This window comes from Diaphorina citri, unplaced genomic scaffold, assembly GCF_000475195.1.
Source record: "Diaphorina citri unplaced genomic scaffold, Diaci psyllid genome assembly version 1.1 scaffold1226, whole genome shotgun sequence".
Lineage (NCBI taxonomy): Eukaryota > Metazoa > Arthropoda > Insecta > Hemiptera > Psyllidae > Diaphorina > Diaphorina citri.
In genome coordinates this window covers 5,898-27,608 of record NW_007378655.1, presented here as the reverse complement: position 1 = coordinate 27,608, position 21,711 = coordinate 5,898, and the positions used below count along the sequence as shown (strand labels likewise).

Sequence of the window (21,711 nt, the reverse complement as noted above, 5' to 3'; positions counted from 1 at the left end):
GGGGAAGGGAAAGATAACAAAAATCTAGAAAGACTACGAAAGAAATCGACAAAGCTCGGAGAAGCGCTTGTCAATTTGATAGGAGTTAAGGGTTGTCAGTCTTTTGAAGAAATAAACTAGGGGGTCAAAATTTCAACCAGTGAAAGAGTAGTAAAATAAAAATCAAGAGGAAACGTCAATAAGAAATCGAACGACTTTCCCCCATTCATGCAAGCCAAGGAAATTCTGGGCCCAAATGTGAAATTTCCAAAGGGGTTGAATTTCGAGAAATTCTGGGCCCGATTGTGAGATTTCTCTAGGGCGAGTTTCCAGACAAAGAACGAAGGGGGGGAAAAAGCATCAATTCCACATAAAAAGACTGACCTCGAGTTTCATCACTTAATACCACCACAATGGGGAGTGACAAAAATATTTGAAAAAACTTCCCAAGAGGAGAAAAAATTCAAGAGCCAAACCCCACACGCACTACGCATATTTAAGCCTAAAACAGACGCTAGGATTCGTTTGCAGACTCATCTTCCAACTTGGTTCCGCAACTTTGTCTTTCGACAGATCTAAGAACTGTTGAAAAAAAGTTGTGCAACCAAGATTGAAAGTCCCATAAAGTGTATCAGGCTCAAGAATCACAAAACTTGACGAATGCACTCCGATCGAAAAAGGCACAATTCAGTACAGTTTCGCAGAAAAGCTACATAAAGCATGGGGGTGGCTCTCACCAAAAAAATATCACATCACAAGAATCAATATGAAAAAAAAATTACTATTCCCAACATATAATGTAAAAAAAGAAGAAATAAACTAGGGGGTCAAAATTTCAACCAGTGAAAGAGTAGTAAAATAAAAATCAAGAGGAAACGTCAATAAGAAATCGAACGCCTTTCCCCCATTCGTATATGTAAGTCAAGGAAATTCTGGGCCCAAATGTGAATTTCCAAAGGGGTTGAATTTCGAGAAATTCTGGGCCCGCTTGTGAGATTTCCCTAGGGCGAGTTTCCAGACAAAGAACGAAGGGGGGAAAAAAGCATCAATTCCACATAAAAAGACTGACCTCGAGTTTCATCACTTAATACCACCACAATGGGGAGTGACAAAAATATTTGAAAAAAACTTCCCAAGAGGAGAAAAAATCCAAGAGCCAAACCCCGCACGCACTACGCATATGTAAGCCTAAAACACACGCTAAGGATTCGTTTGCAGACTCATCTTCCAACTTGGTTTCGCAACTTTGTCTTTCGACAGATCTAAGAACTGTTGAAACAAAGTTGTGCAACCAAGATTGAAGCGAAATCTGCAGACAAGTCCCAGAAAGTGTATCAGGCTCAAGAATCACAAAACTTGACGAATGCACTTCGATCGAAAAAGGCGCAATTCAGTACAGTTTCGCAGAAAAGCTACATAAAGCATGGGGGTGGCTCTCACCAAAAAAAATATCACATCACAAGAATCAATATGAAAACAAAAATTACTATTCCCAACATATAATGTAAAAAACAAACAGAGGGGGAGGCCCGTGTTTACACACGAAACCCCACTCGTAACTAAAAAAATGTGGAGACATTCAAAAAATGATGACTGTGTATTTTGCTGAAATTTACAGCGCGGAGTGCGCGGACTAAAAGTTCATAAGGGACTCGAGACTTTCTATCTTTATCACAAGTCTCGGAGGATATAAGTTTCATATACACATATAGATTTTTTCAAGTTATATTTACTTTCTTGTCGTTTTGTTTGTTCCTACAAAAAAAAACTAGCTATTTATTTTGAAATTGAATAGTTGGAGACTTGAGAGAGACAAAAACGGATAACAGATAGCTCACCCAATTCTGGGGGCAACACTTTGATATTAAAATTGGTCCAATAAAATTTAGGCTTCAGTTTGGACTCAAAATGTGACCCCAGATTGAATAAACACAGAATTTCTCCATGTCAGTTTAGAGGTGTAAAATCGAGTGATTCTGACATCCAGTAAAATAAAAAAAAATCCAAAAATTACCTTTCTGATTTCTTGTAAGCTTTTGTCTCTCTGAACGCATATTTTTGCTTATTGCACATACATAATTGGAAAATTACAAATGAAAATTGGTTACACTTAATAAACTTCTAAAGAAAATTTCTTACTTTTTTCATCTACTGAATTTCACAGTGGAGTAATTACACAACAAAATTATAGGACACTTTCATTATGATTTTTTTTTCTTCTACTAAACAAAATTAAATAAAGGTTCTTACACAAATTTTCAAATACAACATGGGGATAGAAATAAACGGAGAGGAAAGAATGTGATTTTTCATCCCAAAGGGGAGGAAGGTCTCAGAAAAGGAACGAACCCAAAAGACGAGGTGGCTGAAAATGACCGTTTAGGGACAAACATACCTCGAGATCCTTTCTGAGACCCAACCGCCCCAATTAAAAAAAATGTAACAGAACAGAATGGATGTAATAAGAATGTTGTTATTATTATTATTATAAAAAAAACGGGAAAGAAATTAAAAAAGGGAAAAATCAAACAAAGGAAAAGGGGAAAAAAATCTAAAAGGAAACTAAAAATCGTACTTACGTGTTAGAAAGAAAATAAATCTTGAGAAAAATAAAGGAAAACCCCCCCAAAGGAATGGGTGTTGTGTTAAGAGTAAGGTGTGCAATGTATATATATGGTTAAATGAAAAAAAATCCCTAAAAGAGACTCACTTTATTTATCCCCGTCGGAAACTACAAAAAGTCCCAGAGAAATACTGAAATTTGAAGTGAGAAAAAAATCCCTTTTGGATTCATTCGCATACCAAAATACTCGTACATCTTACGCAGTACAGAACACACGGTTAGAGGGGGGGGAAACGAACTGAGAAATTATGTGGAGAAGGAAATTAAAGAGGTGAAAAAAAAAAAACATCAAGAGTTGAGGAGAAGTGTGAGAGTTTCAAAAACTAAAGGTTACTCTTAAAAAATACAAGGAGAAACAGGCTACAGTACACCCTTAAACTAGAGAGGGAAGAGTAGAAGGAAATTAGTTGAACTAAAAGAAAAAAACCAAAGGATAAATTGGGGAGTTATTTAGAACTAAAAAAAAAAAAAAATTAAGGGAAATACACCATAAATGAAGGGCACATACAATACCAGAGAGAAAGGGAGAGGGTAGGGGAACCTCGTGTAGGACAGGGAGGGTTGAAATAGCGATGATTCGACTTATATCGACTTGGGAAAAACACCCTTCCATATCTGTTATTTATCGAATCGAATAGTTAAGTCAAGAGCATTCCTTTTAGAAAGAACCATGCACAACAAAAGTTGATAAGAATAACAAGGAAGAATGTTTTGAACTTTTCTCAACTCTTGAACAAGAAAGAAAGGTTTCACCGTCTTCTCTATGGGAAAATCGCATTGTGCTGGGAAAAGGTACATTTTGTTTGCAACAGATTTTGGAGTGAAAATTGTGATCAGAAACGGCTTTACTTTTTCTATAACAAAACCTAAATCAATAGAACCTTGTTTACCTAATCTGTCCACTCAATATAATTTTCGTAAAGCCAACCTACCCATCTTGTATAATGATCTTCGGAACCATGACTGGAGTCTTTTATCACAAATATCAGATCCAAATGATGCTGTGATGTACATTTATAACGTACTTTATTCATTATTCGACAAGCATGTCCCGAAGATGAAAATACATTCCTCCACTAAAAATAAAATACCTACATGGTGGTCACAATTAGCAAGAAAACTATATCGTAGGAAAAGAAGACTTCTATCTTTAAAACACACCTCACAAGTAGCAAAATCTCAAATCAAGCTGGTTAGTATGAATCTCAAAGCGCAGCTGAAAACAGACTACAATAAGTACGTTTTCAAGATTTCTAGAGCGTCGAAAAGGGAGCCGCGGAGGTTTTGGAGTTTTGCAAATTCCAAAAAGTCCGCTCCTCGACAACGATGTTTTAAGATCAATGATGACGTCACGTCTAATTCGAGCATCATAGCAAATGCTTTTGCATCTCATTTCAAATCTGTTTTCAGTACTGACATTCCAGACTACAGTTGTAACTTTACCTCATCTTCATCTTCTCAATACAATCTCCCATCTATCATTTCAAATCTGTTTTCAGTACTGACATTCCAGACTACATTGTAACTTTACCTCATCTTCATCTTCTCAATACAATCTCCCATCTACTTCTTCTTCTTCTTCTTCTTCTTCTTCTTATCTAGAACCTTTCAAGTTTACTTCCCAGGATGTTTTGCAGGCGATCAAGCAATTAAAACGTAACAAAGGGCCTGGCTCCGATAAAATTCCTACCTTTCTCTTGAAAGATTGTTCTTATATTTTAAATATTCCCTTATTGTACGTTTTTAACTTGTGTTTGGAGTCCTCCATCTTTCCTGATTTTCTCAAAGAGACAATAATAACACCTGTCCCTAAGAAAGGAGATCCACAAATAGTAGGAAACTATCGACCTATAGCCACTCTAAACGTTTTGGCGAAAATCTTTGAACGCCTTATATTTAATAAAATCAGTACCTACACCTATGCTAATATTTCTCCACACCAACATGGTTTTACTAGAGCCCGGTCCACTACTACTAATCTGTCGTCCTTCCTTCACTCCCTCTCTACTATCCTTCCCCAATGTAACCAAGTTGACACGGTGTACACCGATATCCGCTCAGCTTTTGACAGGGTGTCTCATTCTATACTGTTAACTAAGTTACATAACTTCGGATATCCTTTATCATTAGTTAAACTCTTCGCTTCTTACCTTAAAAATCGCCAACTCCGTGTCAAATACAACAATATCCTCTCTTCCCCTTACTATCCTACCTCTTCAGTCCCTCAAGGCAGCCTTCTCGGTAACGTTTTCTTCTCTATCATGATAGATGGTATCACTCAAGTCATTTCCCACTCCTACTTCCTACTCTATGCTGATGACTTGAAAATTTTCAAACCCATCTCAAATTTACAAGACATGTTTCTATTACAACAAGATCTGTATCAAATTCAAAATTGGCTTTCCCTAAACTCTTTATCCTTTTGTCCTCAGAAATGTGAAGTGGTGAGTTTTACTCGAAAGAAGAACCTCATACCTACATCCTACGTCATTGACTCGATACCTGTCAATCGTGTACAAACTAAAAAAGATCTAGGTGTTACATTTACAAACAACCTGTGTTTCAATACGCACATAAATAACACGGTTCAATCAGCCAATAAGATTCTTGGTTTCATAATGAGGACCCTTCACTCTACCACTGATCTTGATCCTTTTCTTCTCCTTTTCAAATCCCTCGTCCTTTCCAAATTGAATTATGCATCTGTAGTCTGGATGCCACATACTGACGAAAATAAACATTTGATTGATTCTGTCCAGGCTGTGTTTTGTAGACGTTTATTTCACAGAATCAATGGGTTCTATCCATCATACCCTGAAAACATAGCTTATTCAGATTTAAGAGAAAACCTTAATCTTTGCTCTGTTGAAAATAAGAGGTTTGACAGAGGGAACTGTAACTGCTATGGTCTTATCGTCCGGAAATCGAAGAGAAAAGGAAGACAGGATAGGAGAAAGCCAGCCGTTCCGAGAACGAACATCATCCCATCAGGATAAAATCCGCCCCGGGCGGGAATCGAACCCGCGGCCTAGCGCTTACAAGGCAGACGCACTACCAACTAAGCTAACTAGGCTGGCTATACCAGGTTTTGATAAATCAACCTCAAGGTTTTGATCAGAACATTTCCAATCAACACATAAAAATGCCTTCAGATGATCACAAATTGGCCAATTAAGGTCTATTGTGTTCAATTTAGGTTTAGGTGGTCGTAAGTGGTCCAATTTAATTGCTTTTAATCCGGATAACAAATTTAACCTTTTTATTTTCTTTATAATCTAAGCTTTGATTACAATCTAAGCTTGTATTACAATTAGTAGAGCAAAGCTATCTTGTTCTTCTGCCTAAATCCTAAATTCTTTTTCTTTTGAACTCTCTCTCTCTCTCTCAAAAAAAAAAAAAAAAAAAAAATCCATACCCATCATTATCATCAAACAAAGTTGAAAAAAAAAAACTTTTGAACTGTAAAAAAAGACCTTTGGACTGTAAAAAAAGACCTTTGAACTATAAAAAGACCTTTGAAAGAAAAAAAAAAACAACAGAGGAGGCTCTTACCTGGTAGTTATTATAGTTCCTCTGCTGATAACCGCCGCGACCGCCTCCCTGTTGGTAACGAGGCTTGTAGCCCTGCTCCTGCGGGCCGCCCCACTGGTTCGCGTAGTAGTTGTTCTGGTGGCGAGGCTGGTAGTTGTTGTACGGCTTGGACTGGTAGCCGCCGGGGCCGCCCTGGGGGGAGTCTGACCCGTTCGAACTGGGGTTGGAGCGGAACTTGTTGTTCGGGGCGCCTGGGCCGCCGTACGACTTGGCCTGTTGGGTCTGACCCCATTGGTTTTTCTCTGAAAGAAGAATAACACACACACATTGATATCTTTGTACCACTTTTGATCCCTCATTATACTCAACTATGACCGGGATCACAAACCGAGAATAAACTTAGTTGAACTTATATTGATTATAAAGCTACCTAATTGGTTGTTTTTGAACTTCAGAATGAAATCCACGTTGTTCGGGGCGCCTGGGCCGCCGTACGACTTGGCCTGTTGGGTCTGACCCCATTGGTTTTTCTCTGAAAGAAGAATAACACACACATTGATATCTTTCTACCACTTTTGATCCCTCATTATACTAAACTATGACCGGGATCACAAACCGAGTATAAACTTAATTGAACTTATATTGATTATAAGCTATCTAATTGGTTGTTTTTGAACTTCAGAATGAAATTCGGCCAATCGGAAATCAGTACGTGAACAGTTTAAACTGGTGTCTTGGCCATTAAGACCCCTTTTTCCCAAATTTTTTTGAGAAAAGTGACCCCAAAATTCAATGCTCCTTTCTTTAACGCCACTTTTCTCGCTCCTACTTTCTATCTTCCGACTGATTCTTGATCTTGAAAGCGTTATTTAAAATGTAAAATTCCGTTTTGATTTGTTAGAAATTTCTTGTACTTGGGTACAGGTACACTGATCAATAAACCAATACAAAATGATCTAATCCACTTGAGGAGTCGCCGCCGCGAACAACCTACTTGCTAAAGTTAAAGTGCACGCATTAAAGGTACAAAATGATCTAATCCACTTGAGGAGTCGCCGCCGCGAACAACCTACTTGCTAAAGTTAAAGTGCACGCATTAAAGGAAAAAAAAAAGATAGGGTAAGTGTACCATTTATTCGCCCACCTAAAAAACGTACCATTTATTGGCCCACCTGCCCACATTTATTTTTCTAATTTTTGTTTTTATGACTACAGAATACTAATACAGAATACTATGTTCGAACTAATGAATGGAATACCTCGGTCTCTTCAATCCCAAGAATTTTCGTCCAAATTCAAAATTCTGCTTTTCCATTGGCTATTACACTTGTAAGATACTTTTCCATACTTTGGTGATTTAGGGCACAGAAGTGGTTAGGTAGTAGAACAGCCGCGGGAGAAATTAAAATTACACAGAATGAAAGTAAGTCGAATTAATGTAACGACCGCCGTTACAATGAACTCTAAAGAATATGTTGTAAGGGTAAAGTAATTCCAATAAAAACAGGTGCAAGAGATATACATACGTCTTGGGCCAGCCATTCATTATAAGCTGATTAGGTCCTGTATGCTCATCAGGTATCAGGTAGACCTGTCAGGTCCACCTGGTCAGTGGCTGGCCTTGAATTTAAAGTACCTTCATAGGTAATTGAAATTTACCCGTGGGGAGGGAGGGGGTTTCATTCAATCAGGAGCATCAGCTATTATCACTTTAGATATTGGGACCAGCATGCTGTCTGGGAGTAGAACAGGAGAACCCTGGACTACAAGACAACTACCTGGTACCACTCATATGACGCGCATGAGCTATGGTATCATCATCTTGAACAACGCCCCTCTAGGAACCTTTTAAAACTCATGACGATTTTTTTGTTTATTTCATAGAATAGAAAAAGAAAATACCATGACCACTAATGGAGACGTAAGAATCTATGTTTGACTCCACCAAAAAAGTCTTTTATCTCGAGAAGATTTCCATATTTAGATACGTAGGTATATGGTTTGAGTTAATGGCTGTCAGGCATTTTACTTCAGTAACGAGGGCAAAGGTTAAATTAGCCATAAAAAAGTACTCTTGTTTCAGTAGAAAAAAAAAAACAAAGTAAAAACGACTTAATTTCAGCAAAAAAATTATTTAGAGCCTTTTAGTTTCCAGACAAAGAGGCCTAAGTTTCAATCAGGAGCATCAGCTATTATCACTTTAGATATTGGGACCAGCTTGCTGTCTGGGAGTAGAACAGGAGAACCCTGGACTACAAGACAACTACCTGGTACCACTCATATGACGCGCATGAGCTACGGTATCATCATCTTGAAAACCGGAACCTCTTGTCCAAAGACTTACTTATGACTTGTGAGAACAAGACTAATCCTATGCAATCAGAATTAAGTACAGTAGAACCTTGATTATTTCAACCTCTATTATTTCAACCCCAAAATCAGTTCAAAATAGGGTATTTATTGACCATTTTCTTCTTTTGTATCTAAATGTTGCCCCCTTTTCATTGTTTTATACGGAATTTCAATTATTTCAAGTACCCTTGGTTCCAATTAGTTGAAATTATCAAGGTTCTACTGTATGTCCAACTGAAGACAATGTGTGATCAGATAGGGCAAACTTTTGGTTTATACCTGTGACTCACAATACCATTTCTGAAAGGGTACTAGAGGATTCTTGGGTAATAAGAGTGTACTTACCAAGTTCACGAATCAGACTGAACAGACGCTTCTCTTTCTCGTAGTCCTGAACAACTTCAATCACCTGGGAAATGTTGTGATTTGCCGAGAGTTGCAGGGAGCCAATGTTAACCTGAGAGGAAGAAAATGAAAATAATTGTGAGTTAAAAATGATGGTAAATTAAATTAATAAATGAGAAAATCCTCTGGTTAACTTGAAAATTAGTCTGTTCAAGTTGAAAATAGGGCTTGCACATTAGACGAAATGAGACTGAAAAGTCCTTTTACTCCTGCAGTCTAAACAAGGTCTTATGTATTTGGTCCAGTATAAATGCAAAATTACAAATATATGTAAAAACCTTCCTTAAATTTAATTTTTCGAATTTTATTCTTAACAGATAAGGTTCGTTTTCGGAACAGCTGACTTTCTCCTATCCTGTCCTCCTTCTCTCTTCAATTTCAGGACGATAAATCTTCGGTTGTTACAGTTCCCTCTATCAAATCTCTTGGGAAAAATAGGTATCATAGGAGGGTCTGAAAACTTTTGATCATTGTACTGACCTGCAAGATTTCTCTCTCTCAAAATTTTACTGTAGTATTCTTTTCTGTTCCAATATTAACCTATAGGACAAAGTTGGCATATTTCCTATCTTACCGTGTTCACACGAAATGAGACTGAAAAGTCCTTTTACTCCTGCAGTCTAAACAAGGTCTTATGTATTTGGTCCAGTATAAATGCAAAATTACAAATATGTAAAAATCTTCCTTAAATTTAATTTTTCGAATTTTACTCTAAATTCTAAACAGATAAGGTTCGTTTTCGGAACAGCTGACTTTCTCCTATCCTGTTCTCCTTCTCTCTTCGATTTCAGGACGATAAATCTTCAGTTGTTACAGTTCCCTCTATCAAATCTCTTGGGAAAAATATCATAGGAGGGTCTGAAAACTTTTGATCATTGTATTGACCTGCAAGATTTCTCTCTAGATTTTATGTATTCTTTTCTGTTCCAATATTAACCTAGCTAGAGGACAAAGTTGTCATATTTCCTGTCTTACCGTGTTCACGTCTTCCACATCCAATCCTCGTGCAGCCACGTCCGTAGCCACCAGGATGGGCGCCTTCCCCTGTCGGAAATCGTTCAGCACATAGTCGCGGTCTTGCTGCGTCTTGTCGCCGTGAATGCAGATGGCGGAGTGACGCTCGCGTCGGAGAGCGCGCGTGATGTCCTCCACCTTCTTCTTCGTCTCCACGAACACGATCACCTTGAATGCGGGGTTCTTAGCTGGAAAACAGAGAAAAGTAGATGGGTTACAGCTAGACATATTCTTTCATGGACACTCATTGCTATATTGAATGCAGATGGCGGAGTGACGCTCGCGTCGGAGAGCGCGCGTGATGTCCTCCACCTTCTTCTTCGTCTCCACGAACACGATCACCTTGAACGCGGGGTTCTTAGCTGGAAAACAGAGAAAAGTACATGGGTTACAGCTAGACTTATTCTTACATGGACACTCATTGCTATATTGAAAGCCCAGAAGTAGAACAGCCGCGGGAGAAATTAAAATTATACAGAAAAGACAGAATGAAAGTAAGTCAAATTAATGTCACGACCGGTACAATGAACTCTAAAGAATATGTTGTAAGAGTAAAGTAGTTCCAATAAAAACAGGTGCAAGAGATATGCATACGTCTTGGGTCAACCACTCATTATAAGCTGATTAGGTCCTGTATGCTCATCAGGTATCAGGTAGACCTGTCAGGTCCACCTGACAGTGAGTGGCTGGCCTTGAATTCAAGGTACCTTCATAGGTAATTGAAATTTACTAATGGGGAAGGAGGGGGGTCTCCCTGGGGTGGCAATCATGATTTCCACGCCTTTCTCCAGATCACGGATCTACATAGGGAAATAAAGAAATCACCAAAATAATACCCATTTCATATTGGCAATTGAACACAAATCTATGAAGGGGCAAACAGTCCTAAAGAATGGGTTAAGCTTCTACAAATCTTGGGAAGTGTACAACATAAAAGGTTCATTTTAAAACAGTGAAATGCTGTGACTAACTTGAAGCAATATTGATGGATAAGTCAACTTGAATTCATTCTACCTGTGTAATTTAGTTGAAAGTGCAGTGAAGGGGCAAACAGTCCTAAAGAATGGGTTAAGCTTCTACAAATCTTGGGAAGTGTACAACATAAAAGGTTCATTTTAAAACAGTGAAGTGCTGTGACTAACTTGAAGCACTATTGCTGGATAAGTCAACTTTAACTCATTCTCCCTGTGTAATTTAATTGAAAGTGCAGTGTTCTCCTCTCAACCCAACCACTGATTTCATATAATTTTTTTGGACCAACACTGAGCAAAAAAAAGTAAAAAATACTATCTGCAAGCTTACCTGGGGGCCTTTGGGGGTGCCACCAAAGATGCAAATGTTGCGCAGAGCTGAGCTGAACTCTTTGGCTACAGTTTGGATCTGCTGGGCCAACTCTCGGGTCGGGGCCAACACCAGGGCAATAGGACCATCACCCTGCTTCACTGGTTCCTGGTGACTGATGTGCACGGCTGCAGGGAGCATGTACTGTGGAGGGGAGAGAAGATAATTTGTTATTTTAGAGAAGTTTTGACAGCCTGATTCACTTGGAGGTAGCATGTCTGCCTTGTAAGTGCTGATTCAAATTCCTGCTGGAGGTGGATTCTACCAGCTGGTTTTCACCCTCCTCTGTTCAAATTCGAGATGATAAGACTTTTGTTTTAAGTTCCCCTTATCAAAACTCATAAAAGAGTAGGTATCTTGAAGAAACCCGTTTTTTTCCAAGGGTTGAGACCTTTGATCTTTCAACCCAAGTTCACCCTGATAATATTCAACTGTACAAGTGAAAACAGAGCAAAGTACCAGGCCAAATAGGTGGGGGTAGGCTTGCTTTGGTTTTCACTCATTGGGCTATACTGTGGCACAACATTTTAACCCGAGACTTCATTGCTGGGTTAGAAGACCAGGTAGATCAATTTGTGTGCCTTGGAGAAGAAAAAAGATCTAAAAACTGAAGACTGGTTTCAGGAAAAGGACCCACAAAATCTCAACTGTCACCCACCATCTCTCAAATAATGTGTCTTTAAGCTCCCTTTGGTTTATTGATCATTGAGAATTGAGATCACAAACCAAATTAATTTGCAAGGCAGACACATTTTGGTGAAATTTAGCAATACTGTCCTGGTGACTGATGTGCACGGCTGCAGGGAGCATGTACTGTGGAGGGGAGAGAAGATAATTTGTTATTTTAGAGAAGTTTTGACAGCTTGGTTCACTTGGAGGTAGCCTGGTAGCATGTCTGCCTTGTAAGTGCTGATTCAAATTCCTGCTGGAGGTGGATTCTACCAGCTGGCTTTCATCCTCCTCTGTTCAAATTCCAGATGATAAGACTTTTGTTTTAAGTTCCCCCATCAAAACTCGGAAAAGAGTAGGTATCTTGAAGAAACACGTTTTTTTTCCAAGGGTTTGAGACCTTTGCTCTTTCAACCCAAGTTCACCCTGATAATATTCAACTGTACAAGTGAAAACAGAGCAGTTTACATCCGACTGTAACAACAACGCTTAAGGTTCATGTAGGACATGAATCCTACCGTTAGAGCGATTCTGATGAAATTGATTCTGTATGCAAAAGGTTAAGGTTCTCACCATGCATATCAATTTAATAATTCCATGCCCTCCTTTTTGACTTCTTTGCTAGACTTGGTCTTGTGAGACCACTCTTTACAGAGTTTACCAAGTTTATAGAGTAGTGTACTCTATACTCTTAGAAGAGTGCTCTATGACCTGCATAGACTACTCTATGAATTTTGTTCTCTGTAGGGAGTGGTCTAATGAGATCAAGTCTAACAAAACAGTCTCCAGTGTACTAGCACCTAAATAGAAAAGCATTCAAAAACATTGGAACAAACTTCAGTGTCTATGCAATCTTATGCATAAGTGGGGAAAGCCTCTCTTGCTTGTGACTGTGAAGCTGAAGGTCAAACAATACATCACATTGGTGAGGAATGTTCCCTCAGATGCTAGAGGTGGCAAAGATCGGTTCACTTTAGGGAATAAGTTCCAACCGTTCAGTTCCGTTCATGGAACTGTTCCCAATATAAGTTCAGTTCAGTCAGGCGTTCACTTGATCTAGGCTGATGTAGAATGCATATTCAAAGGGGGGGGGGGCAGTGAGATTTCCACGATAAGTACAAGTTCTTCTGCAGAAATATGTACGAGGAAGTACAAAGTAAAGATTCAAGTGCATAGGTACTAGATGGTACTAGATTTGCTTACAGATTTGTACTGGATGTACTACAAGTGGATAGCTTCAAGATTCATAGCACACGCTGGACGCGAGAGAGAGAGAAGAGAGAAAAAAGAAAAGGAGTGGGGGTACTGTGGCGGAGTTAACCGATTCAAATTCTTCTCGGCTCATGTCGATCGATATATATCGATATATCGACGAAAAATATATCGATATATATCGGTTTTCGATATATCGCAACATCCCTACAACATTGCATTGCTTTAGCTGCACAGAACCAGGTGAGTTGGAAATTTTTCTCGACAATTTTTCAAAGAAATATACCAAATAAGCAAGTGAATAGTTAATCCCATGTGATTTTTCACGCGGAATCGAATGGTGCTACTTTTAGCACTCTGACTTACAGTTGAGAAGTTGCGGGTTCGAATACTCCCCTGTGTCAACAAATTTCCCTTTTATTTGTGAACCATTAACAAGTAAGCATGTGAATAGTTGATCCCATGGTTACCTTTGTAAAAATGTACTGAACATTAAATACAAATAAATTCTTTACTACTTACTACTACTACTAGTTGATCCCATGGGATTTTTCACGCCGAATCGAATGGTGAAACTTTTAGCACTCTCTGACTTAGAGTTGAGAAGTTGCGGGTTCGATACTCAAATGTAATAGAAAGTCGTGTGATGTTCACACCAGATTTTTTCCACTGCTTTCTATTGTTCATGTTAAACTTTTTTTTATATGTTAAAATATAATATCATACAATTAAAAAAATTCAATAGCTACCACAAAGCAACATAAAAATAGTTTATCCCTTACCTATTCTGCACATCTCCATGGGGGACATAGAAATTCTTCTCGAAGGGCTGCAGAGTGATTTGGGACCAGTTAGGTTTCTTCAAACCGCCATCATCAGTTTTACTGTTGGGGTTCCAATTTTTCTTCACCATGTAACCCTGGGGGTTGGAATTGTACGGGTTGTAATAGTCTTGTCCTCCACCACCGTTTCTGTTCCAGTAGTTGTTTTTGGGAACAAAGACTTGGTCATTTCTGTAACTGAGAGCATAAGAACATACATATCATTAGGGGGAGATGTCTGTTATGATGACCACCCCTTTGATGAATTTATTATTGAGAGTAGGCAGTAGTTGTAATAGTCTTGTCCTCCACCACCGTTTCTGTTCCAGTAGTTGTTTTTGGGAACAAAGACTTGGTCATTTCTGTAACTGAGAGAATAAGAACATACATAAATATCATTAGGGGGATAAGTCTGTTACATGACCACCCCTTTGATGAATTTATTATCGAGAGTAGGCAGTAAAAATCTTGGCCTCATAAATTGCCAAATATATATATAGGTGATCAAGCCTGGGAACTAAGGTATGCAAGCTTCATGAGATTCCTACTCAAGCACTTCTAGGTACCCCACCCATCTAGACTTAGACCTATCTGACCACCCAAGAGCAACACAGCAGTTCTCTCAAGACAAAAGTTGAAAGACCACTTGAGGGCATCAGCTTTAAAGGCCAACCACTTATAACTAATCAAGGAAACCATTTCCCCTAGACAATGATCAGAAATGAGGTCAACCTAGCTAGGCTCTGTCAACTTCCGACAGCCCAACCAGAGGTACTCACTTGTTATATCCGTTTGCGTACATTTTCACGATTGCAAGCTTCTTTTCAATGTGAAAATAGGATGTAATATAAAAAATATATTGGTTCTTGGGAAATGTAGTGTTGAATTTCTTTAGGCTGCAACCTGCGAACAAGGATCAAAGGACCAATGCGGTGTCTCATTAACACTCTTGTAAAATCGGTAAAACAGAGTTTCAGGTGATGAAAATGATGGATATAGTTGCCAAATGTGGTGCACTAAAGTTTAAACTCAAATTTACCAAGAAAAATCACGTATATTGGATATTTCTTAGAAAAATTGTCGAGAAAAATTTCCAACTCACCTGGTTCTGTGCAGCTAAAGCAATGCAATGAACAAAAATGGCGAATTTCGAAAATAAAGTAGACTACGAAACTTCTTTGGTGACTTATTAGCCAATCAAATGTCTCCTTTTATCTGATTCCTTTACGACGCTAGAGTGCGCTCTACGTCAAAAAGTGACTGATTTCTCTTTGCAATCAGCGAATGTCAGTGGCGGTAAATTTTGAATTTTTATCTCAAAAAATTTGCACCGGTTTGTGTTGTGGGATTTTGTGGATTTGTCTGTCTTTTTCGTGTTCCGAGTCTTCTTTTCATCAGTTTCCTGTTTTATCTTCCTATTTTTGCCCTCGTCTTTTCATTTTTATTATCTTGTATCTGTTCTATTGTCATTGATAGTACGAACTAATCAGTGTAATTCTAATTTACGAGTGTACACCGAGTGAATGTTGTGTAAATAAGATCCCTAGTTCTTATCAGACTAGGAGGTTCTTCTTATCACTTATCAATTCATACTGAATTACCTTACTGATTACAACCTGTGGGGGATAGGGATAGCTAACTGCATTCTGTAGTTGTTGTGGAAGCTTGATTTCCTTTCTTCATTGCAAGATACCGTTGGTGTGAAAGTTTTTAATCCCATCAGAATGGCTGAGGTAAGAATTCACAATAGTTTAATTAACAAAATGTTAAGGTGTTTGCTCAAATCAATTCACAAGACACTGACAGGAAAAGTGTGGGGCAACTGAGCAAACATATGTATTTGCCAGGGTTTATCCCAAACGGCAAAGTCTTACAGGTCCCATGTAGAAAGTATTTTAACTCTTGCGTAAGGGCACAAGATATTTATTAGGTGCCTATCATTATCATCTACATATTATTTTTCAGATTGAGAAGTTTGTGAACATCTACCGCACCCTTGCTCAGTTTCCAACGATTAGTTCCGGGTATATTTTGAAAAATGGCATCAGCTCAGTCAAGGACTCTATCACTGTCCTCTCATCTTGGACTCAGAGGAATCTGGAACGGACCAAAAACACAAAATTCCAGCAAACACATGTAGTCAATTTGAGCACAAAAGACAAGACCAATATGATTCCTACTGATACTTCTAACGAGTAAGTTTAAAGAAGACCTACCTAACAAAAGAAAAAAACACATTTAATTAATTAGGTATTCTCTCACCTTTGTACATATATTATTACCCCCTCAAATATATGGGACCTTATATAATCTGCTGGGTTTAAGGGACTTTTCAGCCCTATTCATGCTGAATAAACAAGGTATCACTCATATTAAAAAAAAAAAAAAAAATACGGATTTATCTAGTCCTGGACGGATGACTATATATTTAGATATATGTACCTAGAGATATCTTTCTAATCACTTCTTTCCTTTTTTCTCCCTTCAGGCCTAATCTCAGCGGACAGCGAACAGCTGTCGGTGCGTTCGCCACGCTTCTCGCCGTCGGGTAAAACTCTGGTCTGGCTAGAACGCGAAGCTGAGGGACCACATCATGCATGCATGCGACTCGTCAAGTATGATTGGACGAGTGGGAAGTCCAGCACCGTTATCGATACGGTGGAATTGGCGGTGAAGATTGGCGAGCCGCTCAGGTAAGACATTGTTCGCCGCGGTCAGCTCCCATGGTGTAGTGGTCACTGCGCTCGCCTTGCACGCGGGAGACCCGGGTTCGATTCCCGGCGGGGTCATAAAATTTGCATGCGACTCGTCACTGATTATACTGCAAGCAATAAGTTGACAAAGTTTCATAGCAATCGGATGAGCGGTTTGGCCAGGCATAAATTTCGAACACACACACACAAACAAATATTCATTTATATATATTAGATTTATTTTTTAACCTTTGTCTAGGACAGTAGAATTAAATAAAAAATGGGGGTTCCCATAAAAGTGACCTATATTTGGCAAAAAATGGGCCGTTTTGCAAAAAAATTGCAAATTTAAAAAATGCCATTTTAATCATCGAAATTTCATCTACATGATGCCGTTTATTTCATTCCTTAATTCCCAGCCGTTTTTGAGATATAAGCGTGGTTCGCAAATCACGAACCACCCTGTATATTAGATTTATTTTTTTTAACCTTTGTCTAGGACAGTAGGACCTCTAGGTAAACTTATTCTCATCTTTTTCTTACAGTGGTAGCAATGAGACTGACGTGGTACAAACGGGTGGTGACGATACAGATAATGTGTTCTACGGTCTATACAATCTATCACTACCTAGGAGATGTTGGCTCAATGATAATCAGAGACTGTTGCTCAGTACAGCGCAGCGGTTTGATATCAAAACCTACGTCATTGATATTGGTAAGTCTACCTTAATACTAATCTGAAGGTCTCGGGTTCAAATCCTATCATCGACAAAAATTTGCACTCGTTTTTCGATTGCAAATATTTCAACGGGGTGATTTCTGGTGTTCTCGTGTTGACCCAGCACATAAATGAAACTATTGTATCTCTTATCGCCCATCTGATGAGAGGCATACTACGGGATGGGTACAGACCACACGCGTCTAATGTAGCAGTTGTTTCATTGCTACAAAATAAAAACAACGGTGTGCGTTGAAACAATTATCTTTTTTTAAATAGGTTTGAAAGAGGGAACTGTAACAGCTAAGGTCTTATCGACCCGAAATCAAATGAAACTATTGTATCTCTTATCGCCCATCTGATGAGAGGCATACTACGGGATGGGTACAGACCACACGCGTCTAATGTAGCAGTTATTTCATTGCTACGAAATAAAAACGACGGTGTGCGTTGAAACAATCATCTTTCTTTAAAGAGGTTTGATAGAGGGAACTGTAACTGCTAAGGTCTTATCGACCCGAAATCGAAGAGAGAAGGAAGACAGGATAGGAAAAAGCCAGCCGTTCCGAGAACGAATCTTATCCCTTCAGGATAAAATCGGTGTAGAGATTATAAGGCAGATGCGCTACCCTCCAAGCTAACTATGGCTGGTTTTTAAAGGAAAAAAAGCTCAACTAACCCTTGTGTCTTTTTCTCCACAGAATCCAACAGCATTTCCGAGCTGCAAGGCCCGGGCAAAGGCTCCCTCTCCGTACTTGACGTGTACAACGATATCCTCCTCTGTTCCCACTCCTCTCTGGTTCAACCTTCATCTCTGCTAGTCACCCGCATGGCTAACATTAACTGGATCTCACTCACGCTGTGGCAAAACTTCCTGGCGGATTTCAACGACCTTAGTGTGGACTATTTGACCATTGAGACGGACTATAAGAACGAGACAGTCAGTGTCTAGTTTTATAGATTGAGGAAGCACCTAACGTTGTAGATACCCCTTACATTTTCGAATTAACTTGTTCAATGCATGAGTACCTCGGTACTCCCAAACCAATGCATTCTAGAAACTTACAGTTAGTTGACTTTCGGTTGTCTTTTGGTTATCATAAAGTTAATATTGCTTGTGATTTCTATTAAGCCTTAAGCTTCTCAATTCTCGAGCGGAAAGCTCATTGTGCCCTTGCATAAAATTCTCGTGATTTTTTAATCTCTTGTGGAGCGGAAAGCTCAAACTTTTGAACCTTTGCAAATTTATTTGTGCCTCCTTTAACGAGCGGAATGCTCAATCAAGTGCTTCAAAATTACATAAATTATTTGTGGATCCGAGCCAAAAATCCAGCGGCCTAAACTTCATCATCTTACCAGGAAGTATCCTTTACTCTATATCCTGACTCACTTTCTGGTAAGCCCTATCTTATCAGTTACGAGGTAAGAACCACACTACATTCCATTTCAAATATTATTGTAATCGGCTGGCATTTTCGATAGTCAGTTTCCAGTCCTAAAACATGAATTCCCTGGGTAGTTTTTTTTTTTTTTTTTTTTTTTTTTTTTTTTTTTTTTCTTGACCACAGTTCAGACAGGCGTACGTCCACACCGCTCGTGGTTACCCATGGCGGACCACATAGCCCTACACTAATGCCTATAGTCTGGGAGCGGCCTTCTTTGCTCAAGTCGGTGAGTTTATCATTATTACTATTTTTCCAAGAGTTTTTGATACAGGGGACTGTTACTGCTCAGGTGTCTTTCTTCCCGAAATCCAAGAGAGAAGAAAGACAGGATAGGAAAAGGGTCAGCCGTTCCGAGAACGAACCTTATCCATGTAGGATAAAGTTGCCTCGGCGGAATCTGTGGCCTAGCGTTTACAGACAGGCTACGTTCCAAGCTAATTAGGCTCTGGCTCCTCAATATTGTAAATAATCCTAAAATTATTCTATGCTATTTTAAGATGAGTGTCCGCCGTTTTTATTTCGTAGCAATGAAACAACTGCTACATTAGACGCATGTGGGTCTGTGTCGTAGCATGCCCATCCCGTAGTATGTCCCCTCATCAGATCTTTTGACTTATGTCCCATAGGCTACGCGTTCTACTCATCAACTACCGTGGCTCCACGGGCGCGGGAGACGCAAGCGTGCGATTCCTGCCCGGTAAAGTAGGCGACACGGATGTCAAAGACTGTATGGCGCGCCACGCAACGTGTCTGGATTCAGTACGGCGCATATCGACACCGCCCGCACTGGTGCGTTGTTTGGCGGTTCGCATGGCGGCTTCCTTGTGACGCACTTGAGCGGCCCAATACCCGGTGAGTACTTGGCGTTTTCTCTGTTTGTCCCCATTTTGTGTTTTTTAGGGGGATTTCATTAGTTTTTCTTGACACATTTGAGCCGGCCAGTACCCGGTGAGTTTTTTGATACGTGGCGTTTTTCTTTCTTGTCACCATTTTTTTAATTTTTTTCCTATTTTTAAAAAAAAAAAAAAAAAAAAAAAAAAAAAAAAACAGTTATATTGTTCCAACAAGGCTGAAACGTAGCCCATGAAAGTCACCTTGCTACGATCACGCCTTGCTCGACGTTGCTTCATATTTAAAGCGTCAAAGAATGGTTTTAAGTGAGATTTTTTTTAGAGGGAAATTTTTTCAAGTGCCTATTTATTATTTTATTCATCTATCTAAAATTGACCATGAATTTTGTTTAAAATTAGAAAATCAAACCATTATTAAGTAGGTACTGTTTATTGAATTTAGTCAGCCAATCAGAGGATCGGAGAGTCTCTCTAAGTTTAATCGGTGGCTCTTAACCTAGATCCAAATCAACATGAAGTGGTCTGCAAGGAATTGGGTACTTGTGCAGAAGTCACGTCCGTGGAATATTGCTACCAAAGGAACTAGCACAAACGAGCAGTGACCCTGGTTATTATAGGGTTAGGTTAAACGCAAGAAGGAGTTTTCACAATTAGAGCAGTGATTAGTGTTATTATAGGGTTAGGTTAAATACAAAAAGGAGCTTTTCTTTTCCAGGGACGTGACTTCTGCATAATTACCAAGAATTGAATTTGTTACATATTAGTGGTCCACCACTTCGAAAAGAAACCCTGGGTTAGGTGGTTTGATAAATGGACAGCATTATGCATAAAAGAACCATCCATAACGGGAATCGCGTTTTTTTCCGCTTAACGCTGTCCAAATATCTACGAGTTTAACCCCCTGTTGTTCCACAGTCGACGTTCCGGGCCGTGGTCTCGCTTAACCCTGTGATAGACCTGCAGGGCTTTGCCTACGTCACTGACATACCAGACTGGTGAGTCCCCCCCACCTATCCCTCACTGGTTGTTGTATGTAGTGGCACGTATTGGGCGTTTTGAAGGTGTGTTATTATTTATTTTATTTTAATACATTTAAGAAGTTTCCATTTATTTGTTATTCGATACAAATCTCCCAATATAAATAAATATTCAATTAATGGTACCTATACCTATCCGTAAAAGCCGGAGCTTGTGCCATGGATGAGGGATTATTCTGGGCCAAGTCATAAATTTTGTGGAGGTGTATTTGTGACAAGCATAATTTTTAAAAAATAAAAAGGTCTGATTTAATCCATGACAAATAAAAAGATAAAGTAAAAAAAAAAGGATGAGTCATAATTATTACGTATTTGACAACCATTCTCTATCCACATTGCCAGCTGAGATGGACTCCCTGATCAACTCAGTGATTTGGTTCCATGATCATACTCAATAATCAACTCTTGAGTGATTACTCGATCAAGAACGCAATAATCAACACTTGAGTGATTACACAATCAACACAAACTCTTGAGTGAGTAAAAAATCAAGACTGAGGGATACGCGAACGACATGTTTATAGGTTTATTACCACCAATGTAGTTCCCCGCTTAGGTACGCTAAATTTCATGACTTGGACTCAAACCACCGCCTCCAGATTCAAAGCCCTCCGTGTTAACCACTACACCACTGAGGTTGATTGTAGGAAGGAAATTAATATAATTAGCTGAAATTTTCGATGGTCAAATTTTTTCCCCCCGAGTCGAAAGCTCTTTTGGAAATAATAATAATAGACTCTTGAGTGGAAGGCAACCACTAGGCGAGGTTAACGCCTTAGGCGTTGTCTACCACCTAACCCCGAGAGCTCCATTATTATGTGGTCAAATTCTCAAATAAATGAGGATAAAATTCCATACCTCGGCTGGGATCGAACCCACGCCCTCCTGATTACCAGGCGAGCGTCTTGACCACTACGCCACCGAGGCAGGAAATGGGCCCCTTCTCTTTGTTTCACATAACAGGGATTTAAACCGAAGTCTTCCGTACTTTCTGTAGGAAACGCTATATCATTTACAATA

General features: G+C 39.2%; 2 protein-coding genes and 1 pseudogene across 2 annotated transcripts in view; 1 reads left to right on the top strand and 2 right to left on the bottom strand.

The window, feature by feature from the left end:
* The window catches only part of LOC113469772 (ATP-dependent RNA helicase DBP2-A-like), a 15,901-nt gene extending 4,153 nt beyond the window's left edge, over positions 1 to 11,748 (bottom strand). The window contains exons 1-8 of the mRNA XM_026827682.1: positions 11,662 to 11,748; positions 11,207 to 11,389; positions 10,635 to 10,704; positions 10,147 to 10,266; positions 9,866 to 10,092; positions 8,831 to 8,942; positions 6,601 to 6,665; positions 6,155 to 6,435 (exon numbers count right to left, since the gene is read on the bottom strand). Coding sequence (XP_026683483.1) covers positions 6,155 to 6,435; positions 6,601 to 6,665; positions 8,831 to 8,942; positions 9,866 to 10,092; positions 10,147 to 10,266; positions 10,635 to 10,704; positions 11,207 to 11,389; positions 11,662 to 11,748 — 1,145 coding nt within the window. The remainder of the gene's footprint in view (positions 1 to 6,154; positions 6,436 to 6,600; positions 6,666 to 8,830; positions 8,943 to 9,865; positions 10,093 to 10,146; positions 10,267 to 10,634; positions 10,705 to 11,206; positions 11,390 to 11,661) is intronic.
* Positions 11,749 to 13,853: 2,105 nt separating this feature from the next.
* On the bottom strand, positions 13,854 to 15,085 carry LOC113465352 (ATP-dependent RNA helicase DBP2-like). Its single transcript, XM_026827681.1, has 3 exons — positions 15,050 to 15,085; positions 14,727 to 14,850; positions 13,854 to 14,145 (listed from the first exon to the last, which is right to left on the bottom strand). The coding sequence occupies exons 2-3, from the start codon at positions 14,747 to 14,749 to the stop codon at positions 13,905 to 13,907; spliced, it is 264 nt and encodes an 87-aa protein (XP_026683482.1). The 5' UTR covers positions 14,750 to 14,850; positions 15,050 to 15,085; the 3' UTR covers positions 13,854 to 13,904.
* A 186-nt stretch (positions 15,086 to 15,271) lies between these two features.
* LOC103514812 overlaps positions 15,272 to 21,711 on the top strand; it is a 7,526-nt pseudogene continuing 1,086 nt past the window's right edge.